The sequence below is a fragment of the Aethalodelphis obliquidens genome, unplaced genomic scaffold, assembly GCF_003676395.1.
Source record: "Aethalodelphis obliquidens isolate GAN/ISIS:26980383/991018 unplaced genomic scaffold, ASM367639v1 scaffold10, whole genome shotgun sequence".
Taxonomy (NCBI): domain Eukaryota; kingdom Metazoa; phylum Chordata; class Mammalia; order Artiodactyla; family Delphinidae; genus Aethalodelphis; species Aethalodelphis obliquidens.
The window spans coordinates 45853834-45869164 of record NW_020837954.1 but is presented as its reverse complement, the minus strand read 5'-3'; the positions used below and the strand labels follow the sequence as shown (position 1 = coordinate 45869164).

The following is a 15331-nucleotide window of genomic DNA, read 5'->3' as shown; positions in this document are numbered from 1 at the left end:
TATGGCTGATTCACTTTGCTGTACAGCAGAAAATGACACAGCACTGTAAAGCAACAGTACTCCAGTTAAAAAAAGACGAAAAGAAGGGATGGTTCCTTCAGAGAGGAACTAAAGAGGTTAGGTTGATAGTTCTTAGGACCATAGAACCACCCATAGAGCTCCGTAATACCCAGATTCCTGGGCCCCACCTCCAGAGAGCCTGTCCCTGGATGCAGATCCGTGGCCATGCCTGCAGGAAGAGACGACTCTGCCTCTTACAATGGCAGGCCTACAAAAAAGGCTGCAAAAAGCACCTTGTATTTGCTTTTCTATATTTTCTAGTTTTTCTGTAATGAACATTTTAAAAAAACTTAATAACATTAAAGGCAGTTCACCAGGAAGACAACATATGTCTGGAAGCCAGGAAGGGGCCACAAAGTACGGCACCAAGTCGCTGGTTATTTTCTTTTCATTCTGTTAGAGCAGAAGGTAAATTACCTCAGGCCCTTTAGAGTATGTGCAGGCCACAGCAACGGTGGGGACGGGTTCTGATGCCAGCCAGCAGCCTTGGTTCGATGCAGTTGAGCCATATCTAGCAGCTCCTCAGTGTGGCTGAGGTAGCCACATGGTCTCATGGGTTCTCCCTGTCCTACCACAAAACCTGGTAATAGAGACTTTCCTCCCACCTACCAAAACCACAGAATATCCCACTGGGGGGCTTGTTCTACGTTAGGCTCATTCAAATAGCCAAGATTATCCAGTGAAGAAAGAAGCTCCTAATAATTCTGATTCTCTCCTCTCTTCCTCTTGTTGGTTCCAGGGACCGAGTGGGGTCAATCTTCTGGTGCTGTCTCTCCAGGTCTCTTCCAGGCTGGTCACAGACGCACTCCCTCTGAGGCTGACCGCTGGTTGGAAGAGGTGTCCAAGTGCGTCCGGGCTCAGCAGCCCCAGGCCTCAGCTGCCCCTCTGCAGCCAGTTCTCCAACCTCCTCCACCCAGTGCCATCTCCCAGCCAGCGCCACCTTTCCAAGGAAATGCATTCCTCACCTCTCAGCCTGTGCCAGTGGGTGTGGTCCCACCCCTGCAGCCAGCCTTTGTCCCTGCCCAGTCCTATCCTGTGGCTAACGGGATGACCTATCCAGCCCCTAATGTGCCTGTGGTGGGCATCACTCCCTCCCAGATGGTTGCCAACGTGTTTGGCACTGCAGGCCACCCTCAGGCTGCCCAACCCCATCAGTCTCCCAACCTGGTCAAGCAGCAGACATTCCCTCAGTACGAGACAAGCAGTGCTACTGCCAGTCCCTTCTTTAAGCCTCCTGCTCAGCACCTCAACGGTTCTGCAGCTTTCAATGGTGTAGACGATGGCAGGTTGGCCTCAGGAGACAAGCACACAGAGGTTCCTGCAGGCACCTGCCCAGTGGATCATTTCGAAGCCCAGTGGGCCGCATTAGAAAGCAAGTCCAAGCAGCGTACTAACCCCTCCCCCACCAACCCTTTCTCCAGTGACTTACAGAAGACTTTTGAAATTGAACTTTAAGCAGTCCTTATGGTTTACGTATTTTGTCTGTACTTAGGCAAGGGCGGAGGGTGGAGGTCAAAGGAGCAAAGGGGACTTTGTGTTCCCAACCAGTATGCTTTTCACTAATCCCAAAGGTCCCCAGGAGCATGTCTAGGCATAGAGTGCTGAAGGGGTGATTGAAAAAAGTGGAGAAAACCATTCCTAGAGAAGAGCTGTCTTGCAGTTAGACTAAAGAATTTAAGGAAATGTTACCCTCTGCCCCCCTCTTCCTCCCTCAGGCCCTCACAAATCTCTGGCAACAGAGAGGCAGAAGTATCTGAACAGGAACCTGTATTCAAAGCACATTTACTGGAATATAAAACACAACGGGAAGCAAAACGATCTCCCTTTGTTTTTCAGGCCATTCACCTGCCTCCTCTCTCAGTACTGGCCTGTCTTAAAGATCAAAAACAAGGTGGCCTGTGCTTGGGCTGGGGACAAGAGGCAGGCTGTGCTGCCAGAATTCCCAGGAGGGCACATCAGGAGCCGCCCAGCAGAGCTATATTTTAGGGGTAAAGTTGAGCTTCCATTTTGAGTAAGAATAAATATTATAAATATATATCAAAAAGCCAAAATCTTTATTTTTATGCATTTAGAATATTTTAAATAGTTCTCACTATTAAAAAGTTGTATGAGTTGTAAGTAATCTTGCCAAAGGTAAAGGGTTAGCTGTAAGAAATTGTACATAAGATTGATTTATCATTATGCCTATTGAAGTAAAAAGAGGAAGGGTTGGAAGTTGCAGACGGGATCCCTAGCTTACTTGGTATCATTTACTGTAAGTAGCACATTGCAACAACAATCATGCTTATGACCAATATAGTCAACTAGGTTGTAGTTTTAAATAAAGAGTGAGCAGTATTGTCCTGGTTTTAAACCTATAAAGAAATTCTAATGTCATTATTTTAATGGAATCAATCTAAATAGAGAATATGTATTTTCTTCTATATATTGCTGCAGTTTCCTTATGTTAATCCTTTACTTTGTTTTAACGCTAAGGTGACAATGACATAATCATATCCATAGACAGGAACACAGGTTACTGTGTTGGTTTGTCATGTAGGTCTTGGTGGGTTTTGCTTTAAGTAAGTTCTGTTCCCACGAGTTTTGTGGGGATGGAGGTTCTAGTTTTATTAGCACTGCTTGTGCGTGTGCATGTGGGGGTGTGTGTGTCCATCCCTCTCCCTCCCAGTGAGCAGAACATCCCATTTGCCAGTTGCAGCCACTTGACCTCTGGTAACAACGTGAGATCCCATCTCATTTTTACTTTTGAACGTCGGCCTTACAATCAAATGTAAGTTATATATATTTGTACTGATGAGAATTTATAATCTGCTTTAACAGAAATAAATGTTCGTGGTAGAAGCTTTTGGCCATGAAGGGCTATTCTTTCCCCTTTATTAGCAAGTGAGTTTTGGTTCTTTTTGGTCTTGTCCTCTCTCCATTCTACTGCCGCCACAGATTTCTAGGTTGATGGCTAGAAAATCTTTCACCGGGATTAGTATATTCTTAAAATTCATATTTGTATCCACACTTTAGGCTTTGGTTGTTCCTAAGCGCATCTCTGATGTCAGATTCTTCTTGCTCAAAGTGCAGACTTCAACCTGGCAGCTGGTTAGAGATACAGAACCTCAGCCGACCCCAGACCTAGTCAGGATCTGCATTGTGACGAGATTCACATTCTGAGAAGCTGGGCTGGAGCAGTGATTTCCAACTTTGAATACGTATTAGAATCATCTGGGAGATTTTAAAATCCTCATGCCTGGCCCATACTCCAGACCAATTAAATCAAAATCTCTGGAGAGTAGAACCCCAGGTTCAGTTTTTAAAAAAGCTCTCAGTATGGAAGAAGGTTGAGAACCATCGGTCTAGGTTGAGTTTTACTCTCACCTCTAACCTTACCCCACTACTCTGTGACTAGTTCCAAGAACTAACCTACCTCAAACTTACCTTCTGAAGTGTGTCACAAATTTGCCAAATACTAGTTTAACTAAAGAACGGGGGAGTCCAAGAAGGTAGCCCTTATTTTCCAATTTCTACAGCAAAACCATGGTTAGGGAAAGGGATGCACCTCAATATTTTTTTAAAAATGAAAAAAAGACCTGTGCCACCACATTTCTTTTGTTGAATGAGAGGTAGACCAAGAAGAAGTATCACTCACCCATGATGCAGCTGTTTGTCTTTTCCAGCCAGTGTGTTGGTAATAAAAAAAGTCACCTTTCCCTGTAATGCCTGTCTTTCTTGTGTCCCAGAATAACCTCTGTTACTAGGCCCAGCCAGTCCTCTGGAGGATGTGTAGAAGGTTAAAGTGGAAAGAAACTCGGAAACTCACTGAAAGCAGGCCTCTTGATTGAGCAGCAAGGAATTAAGAGGCTCCAAGAGAGGAAGAATGACCTCTTCCAACTCAAACCATTTCTGAAACCACTTCCCTGTATTACATTGCCCTCCACTCCATTGGTTCCCCCCCATCCTGCTGGTGCTGTTTTTTATAATAGTGTTTTTGTTTTATTTACTTATTTATTTTTGGCTGAGTTGGATCTTTGTTGCTGCAACACAGGCTTTCTCTAGTTGCAGCGAGCAGGGGCTACTCTCTGTTGCGGTGCGCGGGCTTCTCATTGCGGTGGCTTCTCTTGTCGCGGAGCACGGGCTCTAGGCACACAGGCTTCAGTAGTTGTGGCTCGCGGGCTTAGTTGCTCTGCAGCATGTGGGATCTTCCTGGACCAGGGCTCAGACCTACGTCCCCTGCATTGGCAGGCGGATCCTTAACCACTGCTCCACCAGGGAAGCCCAACAGTCTGCTTTTTATCTGGCAGCAAGTATTTTGCATCAGACATACTGGCTTGAGGAGGAGAGGCTCCTTGGTGGTCACTGCACCGAACAGGCTCACCTGCTCCCTGCAGGTGTGAGACGATCCTCACGGCTTGGCTTTGCATGTCTGCCTCGGGAGGAAGGCTCCATCCAGCCTCCTGATGAAAGGAAGGCGCTTTTCTAGTTCTTTCATACTCAGATAATGATGCAGTGGCTGCTGTTTCATCCCAAATCCCTATACTGGGCCTTTCATTTTATTCCACTTCGTCGACAGTTTTCACAAACATCATGCTATTAATGACCATATGCACAGATGGGATTTGAAGCTGGTTGCTATACTACCTAGAAGGGCGAGAGAGGCTAGAGCAATGAACCGCTGTTTGGACCCCAGATGAGACCTAGTTCTATCAAAGTATGCTTCCCTGACACAACAGGAGTTAGTGTTCCCGTAGAAGATCGGTATTAACTTTGAGATCATTACACACCTCCCCACACAGCTTTAAATGAAGTGAGAACCCTGGTGGCTTTCTTTAAAACACAGTGAACTGATCCTGTGTAACAAATTTTAGAGGGAAGTTGTAAAGTGAAGGATGTCCTTATCCAAATAGATGCTTCTTCTTGACAACTCAGCAGGCGCTTGTGGTACGTCAGAGAAGCAAACACTGCTGGGACTACAGAGGGAGGCTGCCGCTGGTGCTCAACTGCCGGAGCAGCTTTGAAGAGGCCAGTGTCTCCGGAGGAGAACTCCCTTTGCCAGCCAGACAGGGGAGACTGAGAGCCTGTCTCCCCTTCTCCCAGCCCTGTGAGTTGTATCCCTGCTGCCAGATGGGCTGAGCAGGAGGCTAGACCCGGGAACAGCTGGCACAGCAGAAGCTGGAGTAGTACTCATTGCCGCAGAGCCGGGCCTGCAGGATCAAATCACAGTTGGCCAGCTCCGGCTGGTCGATGCACTCCCTGCCAGGGTCCCTCGGCACGGTGGCCAGTGCTGCAAGACAGCGGGGGAGAGGGGGTGGTAAGAAAGCTCTGTGTAGGCTGAGAACTCTCCCCTACTATTTCATTTCATTTCGTTTCCCTGAAAGGAAAGTGCTGTCACACTGTAACCTTGTGACACCTGTATGTACAGCTATGGGAGGGCTCTCAGTTTCCATTGTCACTGGCCTCACTTCAGCATGCAGTTGTCCTCCCATTCTTTTGCAGCTTCCGCCCAGTGCACAGCCCATCACAGACTCCCAAATATTGACTGCCTGGACGATTAAACATCTCTGGAAGTTAACCCCCTGCCCTGACCATGGAGACCCCAAGAGCTGGACGACACTGTTGCAGCCTGTGGATGGGGCAGAAGAGAGAGCAGGGTCAGCCCTAAGCACAATTGAGTCGGCAAAGGCTGTGTTCTCTTTCACTACTGGTTTCCTCCTACCTCAAAAGTTTTGTGCCTTCAATAGCCCCAGCTTAGTCACTTAGTTCCCCATCTTTCCAATTTTTCCACTTCCCCCGGAGACAGCAAAGAGTATTAGGCAAGGTGACAGGAGGACAGGCTGTGAACTGTGGCACTGAGACTACATCGAGCACAAAGTGCTGGTTGCCTCCCCCTCTGAATTTACTGGAAGCTTCAGTATCTTATAAATCCCTGTGAGAGTTTCATCCTGCTGCTTCATCTTAGCACTGAAGTGGCCTTTTCTTTCTGGAAGGGGCTCTTATGACTCAGCTTGGCTTAGGCCTGAGCAGCACCTCCCTGAAGTCATCTCACGGGGCTGGGGATGGCCTACTCCATGCCCTCTCCCCTGCTCCCTCCTAAAATACAACTGAAAGACCATACCTAACAAGTGGACGGCTGTATAAAGTAATACCGATAATACAAGAGTATGAACTACTTACGTTTACATAAAGAGCAAGCCACCTATGCCTATTCTTAAAAATCATAACTTTGGTATCAACTTTATCTCAGCCATTGCAGCCCTTGGACCCATCACGGCCAGAGGTGAGGAGGTGCTGGGCTTGCTGGTGAAGCACGCTGGTTGCCTGGGCGCCATCGTGGCTCTGCCACTTCTAGCCGGGGGTCTCTGGGCAAATTAATATTACTTAAGCTCTCTGTTTCTCAGTTTTCTTATCTGAAGTGGAGATAATAATAGCACCTGGGGCACATAGTAACCATGGCTAGAATGTGCGCATGTAACTGTTTTGCCCCATAGCATTCCCACTCACTTAGAGTAGTGTGAGTGACCGTCCCCCGCTATGTTTTAACCCTACGATATTTTCTGTTTCTCACCCTAAACTTTTAGGCAAAAAGCTTGAGAGGTCTTCACAGTAGAAGTATGTCCCTTACACCAGAGTGTGACTAGCTCAAGGCCCCCCACCCTGATTCGAACACTGCAGTTCCAACATGCCACCAAACCACGAATAGGGCACAGTGAGACAGCCTCAAGCAGTGAAATGCTACAAAAAGCTTACATGGGTGACAGCAGATAACATGCAGCCTAATCGATGGAACGAACACTGTTAAAGGAGGGAGAGAGATAGCTTCTCATCAAGAAAGGTCCCCCCCACCGCCCACACACAAAAAAAGTAAGATTAGCAACGCTCATCTAATGGGGCGGGAGAAAGGCAGCTGGACTGAGGCCATAGTGTCCTATCCAGGAAGGCAGTCACGTCACACCACATCAGGAGCCCCACCAAACTTCAGCATCAACCAAATTTCTAATTACAATTTAGCTTCCCAGGTAGACATGTCTATAGCTAATCACAAACATGCCCATCTGGATCCTCCTAACAGCTCTCCTTCTCTCATAAATCTGCCTTCTGGCCCTGTCTCAAGTCTCGTAAGTTTGGTAAATACACAGACAAGGATCTATTTGCTGGGCAGGACAGAGGTGAAAAGTGGCCCCTACAGGACGGTGCTTTGGCCAAGGCAACGCCTTCACGCAGGCACGTACTCCATCACTGAGTCTCTGAGCACCTGGTGATGCAGACACTGCGCTGGGCCCTGGGACGTGTGCGGCCCAGTTGCTGTCTGAAGGAGCTCAGACTGGAAGCCCACTGTCAGTCCCGCTCACTAAGCAACATTTCTACCAGACTTCAACCTTTAGCCTGGCCAATTCCAGCCTCAGCCCCACAGACAGGAGGTAGCCAGGCCTGACCATCCAGGCTGACCAGCACGGAAAGGCCCTGGCAGTTCTCTCCCAGGCTGTTTCAAGCCCCATGATAACTGGCCTGCTCCAAGTCACACTACCAGGAACTGGCAAGGTGAGGCAGGACTTGGAGTTGAGTCCCCTGGACTGCAGAGCCTGCCCCCTCCGCATTCTGCAGCAAGCAGCCAGCTCTCAAGGACAAGCAGATGCCTGGGGTAGGCCTTCCTTACCCGGCGGGACCACCTTCACCTCGGTGCTGCGGCTGACCGCCTGGCTTCCACGGTAGGCGCTGCATGTGTAGGAGCCCTCGTCCCTGGCCTGCAGGTTGTGGATCAGCAGTGTGCCATCCGGGGACTGGTGGACACGGTGGCCATCGGCCCGCACCGGCAGCCCATTCCTAGGGGGGAGAGGACACTGGGAGAGCTGTCCAGGCCCTGGGAAGCTGTGCCAGCCCTCGCGGGGCCAGGGGGAGGTGGTGATCCAAGGCCACTCCAGAGCCAACGACTCCCTCTTTGCAGCCCCTCACCTTAAGGAAGGGATGGGTCTGGTACCAAGATGATAGACCAGCAACGCCGAAGCAAAATACCTTGGAAGTGAGGTGGACTCACACCAGCTGATCTAAGTGACTGCAGATCTGCCCCTTATCCCCACAGGAGTCTCTCTCCCTCTTCGTCCACAGAGGTCCTCTAAGCAGCGGGATGAAGGACACGAGCATCCTGCCTCCAGCGAGGTGGGGCGGGGTGCAGGTGGTAGGGGAGCCTTCCCTAAGGAGGACAGCTGGCCGAGGCCTGACCTGAGGGTGAGGAGGAGCGGCTGGCTGACAGGAGGACACGGGGACCCGGGGGTTTGAAGGAAGGCCATGGCCGCAGCGAGGAGAGTGGGCGTGGGAGGAAGTGCGCACGGCTCCTGTCAGGAGTCCGGACCGGATCCTGGGGGTAAGCGAGGGGTGTGAGCTGAGCAGGACTGACAACGCCACGTGTGCTTGGAAAGGATCACCAACCGCAGCGTGGGGCAGGGACAAGCCCGAGGGCAGAGGCCAGGTGAGTGGCTGCCACAGGTGTGCACACAGGTTGACGAGACAGACAGTAAAGCAAAGGGACCTGGGTGAGGGTCAGAGGTGGGGGAGAAGAAGAGATCAAGGGTAGCAGGTTCCAAGCTACCAAGGTAGCTTGGTTACTGGGCAGTGGTGGTGCACCTCCACCGTGGGGAGACCCAGGGCAGGATGAGGAGTGAATGGTGAGGTTATTTTCCCCCATTTCGCATTTCGGGTGCTCTGAGACACCAGGAGCCATCAGGTTTGAGGTCTGGACCCAGGTAGTGTCTCAGCAGTGATGGTCCTGGAAACTTCATGTCTACAGGGCTACCCAAGGTGAAGTTAGAGAAAAGCCGAGGACCGAGGACCAAGGACAGACCTCAAGGTACAAGAGCCTCTCAGAGAGAGGGATGTGATGAGCGGGCCAGTAAAACAGAAGCTGCGGGCGGAGAAGCAGGAAGGAGACTGCAGGTCATGTGGGACTGAGTCTGTTCAAGGACTGAGGAACAGGGAGGTACTGGTGACCTCGGTCAGGGCAGTGTCCCTGGCATGGGGGTGTGGGGGTGGAGGAGAGGCCCCGGGGCAAGGGCTGAGCTGCCAGCAGGGAGGTGAGCAGACCAAGATAATGTGAACAGCCGTGCATGAAGGGGACGCAATATAGGACCCCACTGCAGGGAAACACTGGGTCAGAGGAGGGTGTGTTTATGTTTGTTTGTTTTGAAGAGGGGTGTCCTGAGCATGTTTGCTGCTGGGAAGCTCCAGGCCTGATAGGATAATCACAGCCACAGCTGATCAGGGCAGGGCCGGCTGAGGGCACCAGCTGAGAAGCCTGCAGAGGCTCCCACCACCTTCCCTGGCATCAAGGCCACAGAGAGGCAGCTGACCTCCGTGCCCCTCACCGTTCCTGCCAGTGTGCAGGCCCATTCCCATCCTGGCATCATCGCTCCAATACTCACCCTTGAGGCTTGACTAAGAACATCCTTCCCTTCATCCATTCTCCCAGACAGGAGACAGCCTCACCCCACTGTACACAGACGCACTTAAGGCAAACCTCTGGAGCCTGGGGGACACTGGGCCATCTCCTGCCTGGGAGTTTTTGGGGGACTCAGATTACCCCAGGATCCCCAGAGCCTAGCCTAGTCCTGACATACTGCAAGGAGGAAGTGGGCAAAAAAACGCTGAATGAATAAAAGACCAACAGATTTGGGGTGAAAGACCACTGAAGTCCTCAAAGCTGTGTGCAGCCCAGGGTTTCTCAACGCCAGTGGAGATTCTGTCACCCAGGAGACATTTGGCAACATCTGGAGACTTTTTATTGCCATGACTTGGGAGGGAGTGCCACTGGCATCTGGCAGGTAGATGGCCTGGATGCTGCTAGATGTCCTCCAGTGCACCCCAACAGACGAACGTGTCAGCCCAAAATCTCAATAGTGCCGAGGTTGAGAAACCCGGGGTAGCCCGACCAACAGAAAAGAGCAGTCCCAGGGGGCTTCCGGGCGTCGGTATGAGGGCGCTGTGGCCCCTTCCCTGACACCAGGCCGGGAGGCAGGAGTGGAAGAATAAGGGGAGGGGGCAGTGGTGACCGCAGCATCCCGCAGGAAGGTGCACCCCCTCTGTCTGGGCTGTACCACCTCAGGTACGAGGGCCCGAGGGCCAGGCCTGCCTGGAGCAGAGCCTTACCTGGACCATCTGATGTTCACGCTTTCGCCCGCCACCGCACACAGCAGCCTGGCCGTGTCACCTTCTGGCACCATCACCGTAGAGGGCAGCCCTGTGATTGTCAGCTCCCCTGGGCCCAAGGAGGGGGCACTGTCAGCCACCATGCCCATCCTGGCCCACCTGACCTCAGAGGCCACCGGCCACACTCACCCTCCCGCCCGGGACTGCCGCCTTACCCAGAACTCTGAGCTGGACCCAGCGCTGGTCTCGGTCCTGCCCGTTGACTGCAACACAGGTATAGAAGCCTCCATCTTCCACAGCCACGCGGCTGATGACCAGGGAGCCGTCGGACTGCAGCTGGTGTCTGGGGGCCAAGCACAATCAGGTGTCCCCACCCCAAGGTGCCCGGCAGGGGGCAGGAGGGGCAGGATCTTCCCTCCCCTGGTGAGAGGCTGAGCAGCCCCTGCTGTCACTGGGATCTGACCAAGGGCCAGTAGGCCTCCAGCCCTCAGGCCCTCCAGCTGCTGGCACTCTCCTTAAAGATGCCTGACTTTAGAGCCTGAATAAACAAGTCAAGTTTTCTGATACAAAATAATTCTGGTTTGGGTTTCTAGTTTTTGCTACACTTGTTTACTAGGCTCGGTTCTGGTTCTACCACTTAGGAGCTGTGTGGTGTTCAGCTTGTGCATGTCAAATGGGGATGAACTAGCACCCACCTATTTGGTCTCCTCTGCAGGTCATAGGAGGAGAAAAGCCTCACCTCCGAACGGGCCCAGTAAACGTGAGCCCTTGGGATTACGGCCAGAAGTGTGTCCGCCTCTGTTTCCTCGCTCAGCTGTCACCTCTGTTAGCAGGCCCTTACTTCTGTCCGCTAACCACAGTCCAGAAAGGCCCAGAGACCCAAATGCGGTCTGCCCGAGGAGCCCGACGCCACAGCTCCAACCCTCAAGGGGCCCTGGGGTCCTCCTCAGGACCAGGGGGCACCTGCAGCTCCCTCCCCCAGTGGGGGTGCGGCTGGAGGCCGGCCAGGCGGGAGGGGAAAGGAGCTGAACGAACCTGGGAGAAGAGAGGGGCTGCCCATCTCTCTGCCACTCGACGCTTGTGGGTGGGAAGCCCTCAGCACGACAGGTCAGCCGGATCTGCTGGCCTGGATGGGCGTCCACCACCCCAGGCTGGTGCCGGTCCAGACGCAGCCTGCAGAGCAAGCACCCCACGGCCGTGAGGGGGTCCTTGCAGCTGCCTCTCCCCCACTCCCACCCACGTCAGGGGACGGGACCTCCGCACAGCCTCGTGGGCCCCTTCCCCCTCTCCAGCCAGATTCCGCTTCCCAACATCACCCCTTTGTTCCGGTTGGGACATCTTGGACCAGGTCTAAAAGACACCTGTGGCTTATCTCACCTCCGCACCCAGAACCTCCGACTGTCCCCCGCCCGCCCGCCCGCCCGCCCTGCGCGTCTGCCTCCAGGTCCTTGACTTGGGCACCCCCAGCTCTCTGCGTCCCCTCCGTAAACTGCCCTTCTTCAAGGCCTTCTCAGGCCCTCTAGCTGCCGGTGTCCTCCCCTCCCTCGGCTCCTGAGGCCTGGGCCAGGCCCTGGCTCCGTTCCCCACGACTCAGGGTGGTGGGCGGGGTCCCCTTCCTCCTCCAGAAGCTGAGCTCCGGGAGCCATGCTTCCCCAGCCCTCCCCTCACAGAGCCCTGAGCAGGCACCAGCAAGCCCGCTCACAGCACACGCTGGCCTGGGACCACCCACCCTCCCCCTGCTCTCCCCAAGACCTCCCCTAACCCCGGCCTCAGTGGGGCAGACCAAGAGCGAGACAGCACTGCACACTGTTACCTGCTCGTGGGCCATGGGTGCGAGGAGGAGACGGCCCCCCGGCCCCCAGAACCGCCCCCTAGGCTGGGGTCCCGAGGACTGTGGCCCTGGGCTGGGTCCCTGGCCTGAGGGAAGTGCCTTGGTTCAGCCTCAGGAATCACGGCCACGTCACCCCCTGTCATGAGGCAAGGAGAAGCAAGGGGTGAGCTGTGGGGAGAAGGGGGTGGAAGGAAGGGTGGGCCATGGGGCCCGCGGGGAACCAATGGAGAAATGAGGGCCACGAGGGGCAACACATCTGCCCCAGCCCAGCTGGGGCATGTGGTCCCTGCCACCAGGAGGCCTTGGCCCAAGGAAACACTAGTCCTCCAGTGTCGAGGCCCCCCCGGCCCAGGCCCTCCCGGCCGGTACCCCACCCCGGGGCCCATGAGACCCACTGCGGGGGGGGTGGGGACAGAGACCTGTGATGCGAAGCTGGATCTTCTGAGAGCCACGGTCTGGCCTGGTGCTGCCACAGCTGTAGGTGCCAGTGTCCTCTGCCCGCAGGGGGCTGATGACCAGGGAGCCATCGGGCTGCAGCTGGTGCCTGAATGAAGAGAAGGCGCTTGAGCTCTGGGCTCCTGAGGCAACGATGAGCCTGGCCCCTATAAGAGGCGCCGTCGCCCCACACTCACCCGCCCGTCCCAGGAGATCAGAGGGGCTGTGCAGGCTGCACACACACCTGGCAGAGGAGATAGGCCGCCCGTCTTTCTGCCACCTGGCGTGGGGGTCCAGGGAGCTGTCATCTGGGCAGAAGAGCCGCACCAGCTGCCCCAAGGCCACCTGTACCAGGGAGAGCTCCGAGCCTGCCAGGGTGATCCTGGAAAGGTGGGAGGGAGGGTCTGCATGAGTGCCGGGACCAGGGACTTCACCACACAGAAAGCTTGGTGCCCATCCCGTCCTGGGCACCGGTGGGGCCAGAGGGTCCCAGGGGAAGCCAAGCTCCAGAAGCCCGAGGACTCAGGAATCCGCCCTCCCCCCCCCCAATATCCCCAGGCATTGCTACCTCAACCTGTTCCTGCCAGAGCACAGAATAGGCACAGAGCCCAGGGAATGGAGAGGCTGGGAGAGAAGCAACACCAGGTTCCCATGGGGAGCTAAACACATGCCTGATCCCTTTGGAATTCAAAGTTTTATTTATTTTGTTTTTAATCTTCCCAAATCTCATTAATATGACAGTCACAAGACTAACAACAAATGAGACCCACATTAAACCTATGAGATCACATCACCATTTTACAGGGCAAGAAACTGAGGCTTCGAGAATTTGGATGACTTGCCAAAGGTCATGAAGCTTATAACCTAGGCCTCAACTAGACAGGCCCTGGGCTATACCGGCAAGATCTGCTGGAGAGTCTAGGCACCACCATCCACCGATTGCCTGACCCTAAGCAAGTCTCATATCTCCAAAGCCTGAGCTTCCCCATCTGTAGAATGATGGTAACAAGGCCCTCCAGTCTGGGCTGTTTGGAAGATTCCAGGTTAGGGACGGAGGGGGGCCCAGCTGACCTCAGGGTTTTAGCTCCAAAAGGCTCAGCCCTTGGGCCTGGGTCCCTAATCCCCCATCCCACCTGGGGAAGGTGGGCCTCACCTGTAGGAGGAGCTGTGGGAAGGTGGCACTGGTGGTCCTGCGTCTCCGCCCAGTCCAGCGGCACTGGGCCCAAGCTCCTGGCCCTGGGGCCCTTCTCCAAAGGCCTGTCTGTGGTCCACGGCCCCCGGCCCAGGCTCTTGATCTTGCCTCCAGAGGCCACCGGAAGGCAAGGGCTTTCTCTGGACAACAGGCCCCGCCCCGTGCCGGCTGGCTTCCTGCTGGTCCCCAGGACCGCTGCCGCCACTGTCTCTATGGGTGCTTTGGCCAGAGGCCCCGGGGTCGTGTCGGCGGGGCCCATGTTGGGGTCCCCGGCAGCTGCTCACACACTCCTCCTCTGAGGCAAAGTTATTGGCGTTGCCATGGCAGCCACCATACCAGAAACGGTTACACTGGCCCACGGAGGCGATGAAGTACCAGCGGGCGGCCCAGTCCGTGCAGGAGCCATGGGCACTGGGCAGTAGGCACCGCACAGGGTACACTGAGGGGGCAGGGAGGACGCAGGTCACCGAGACCCAGTAACGAAGCTGCAAACGCTGCCCAGGACGTAGGAGTGAGGCCCTTCCCAGGGTACGGAGCACATCTACACTGGGCCCCTGACCAGCCCTGGGGACAGTCTGTTCACTGCCCAGACCTGCCCTGGGCTGGGAACCCAGCAGCCTCCACAATCATCCCCGTCCACCTCCACCCCCAGAACTAGAGCCGTCCAAAGGTCAGGGCCATGAGCTCCCGGACAGGCTCCCTCGTGCTCTTCCCCCACCTGACCCAGGCCCCAAGGGCGCACACAGAGCAACCCCAGGGCCAAACCTTGCTGTGCTTAGCTCACAATGAGGACCCAGCCCTGAGCCCCCAAAGGCCTGTGAAGATGCCCAGTGAGGGGCCCACCCTTGTTCCCAGGGCCCTTCACCAGCTCTGAATCTTCTCCAGCCCCCAGCCTGCCCATAACAATCACCCTCCTCCCAGGCACAGCCTGCTCCCTCTCCGCATTCAGATGTGACCACGCTGGCCCCTGCTTAAAGCCCATCCAGGTGCCCAGCCCCCTGCAGACTCAGCCCACCAGCCCACCTGGCTTCCAACGTCCCTGTGATGGTCCCTGGCACTCCACCCATGCACCCGCCTCACAGCCCTCCTTCCAGGACTCATCCCAGGCAGGGTGGGGACACCCCATCCATCCCAGCCCTGACCTCCCTGTCTCTGGAGGGGGCTGAGCCCCGGGGGCAGCACAGCCTTCCTTCTCTGTGGAATCCCCACTGACAACTCTCCCCAACTCCCTCAAGCAACCAGGCGGCGACAAGTGCAAACTGTTGGACACGATAATAATCTTGCACTGTTCTCTGGCCCGGCACCTAGTAGGTGATCAGTAAGTATTTGTGGAAGAAAAGAGCAATAACCAAGGCAGTAGGAAGGTTCTCGGCTCTGGGTGGGGTGGCGAGCACAGTGGGACCAGAGCCTACCCACCAGGAAGGACAGGAAGGGGCATCCACTCACTGTAGCTGGGCTGGCCCACACAGCCTTCCCCAAGAGGGCCCACCGCAGAGGCCATGTTGTCGTAGCAACAGCCGAACTGGGAGACCCGGCACTCACTGGGCTCATTCTGCTGGGCCTGGGGAGGAAGCCCAAGGTTGGGAAGTTGGAAATAAGTCTGGCTCTTGGCGGGAACTCTAGGCTGCCAGGTAGAGGATGGCACGAAGAGGGACAGAACAGTGAACGCACGGAGCATAACCCCAGCCCTG

At 54.8% G+C, this 15331-nt stretch overlaps 2 protein-coding genes across 14 annotated transcripts in view; one reads left to right on the top strand and one right to left on the bottom strand.

Moving 5' to 3' along the window:
- Positions 1–2901, top strand: part of LOC113622945 (protein numb homolog) — a 235092-nt gene extending 232191 nt beyond the window's left edge. For all 9 annotated transcript variants that reach the window (XM_027111712.1, XM_027111714.1, XM_027111709.1 and 6 more), the window contains one exon: positions 800–2901. In XM_027111712.1, coding sequence (XP_026967513.1) covers positions 800–1515 — 716 coding nt within the window. In that variant the 3' untranslated portion in view covers positions 1516–2901. The remainder of the gene's footprint in view (positions 1–799) is intronic.
- The window catches only part of PAPLN (papilin, proteoglycan like sulfated glycoprotein), a 62467-nt gene that overhangs the window by 22754 nt on the left and 24382 nt on the right, over positions 1–15331 (bottom strand). For 2 of the 5 annotated variants that reach the window (XM_027111703.1, XM_027111704.1), the window contains exons 21-29: positions 15087–15201; positions 13602–14079; positions 12693–12830; positions 12433–12557; positions 11996–12149; positions 11218–11355; positions 10398–10525; positions 10183–10291; positions 7700–7866 (exon numbers count right to left, since the gene is read on the bottom strand). In XM_027111703.1, the coding sequence (XP_026967504.1) occupies positions 7700–7866; positions 10183–10291; positions 10398–10525; positions 11218–11355; positions 11996–12149; positions 12433–12557; positions 12693–12830; positions 13602–14079; positions 15087–15201 (1552 nt within the window). Of the gene's footprint in view, positions 1–4645; positions 5330–7699; positions 7867–10182; positions 10292–10397; positions 10526–11217; positions 11356–11995; positions 12150–12432; positions 12558–12692; positions 12831–13601; positions 14080–15086; positions 15202–15331 lie in introns of those variants that run through there. The other 3 variants (XM_027111702.1, XR_003433725.1, XR_003433726.1) reach the window with 3 other exon arrangements.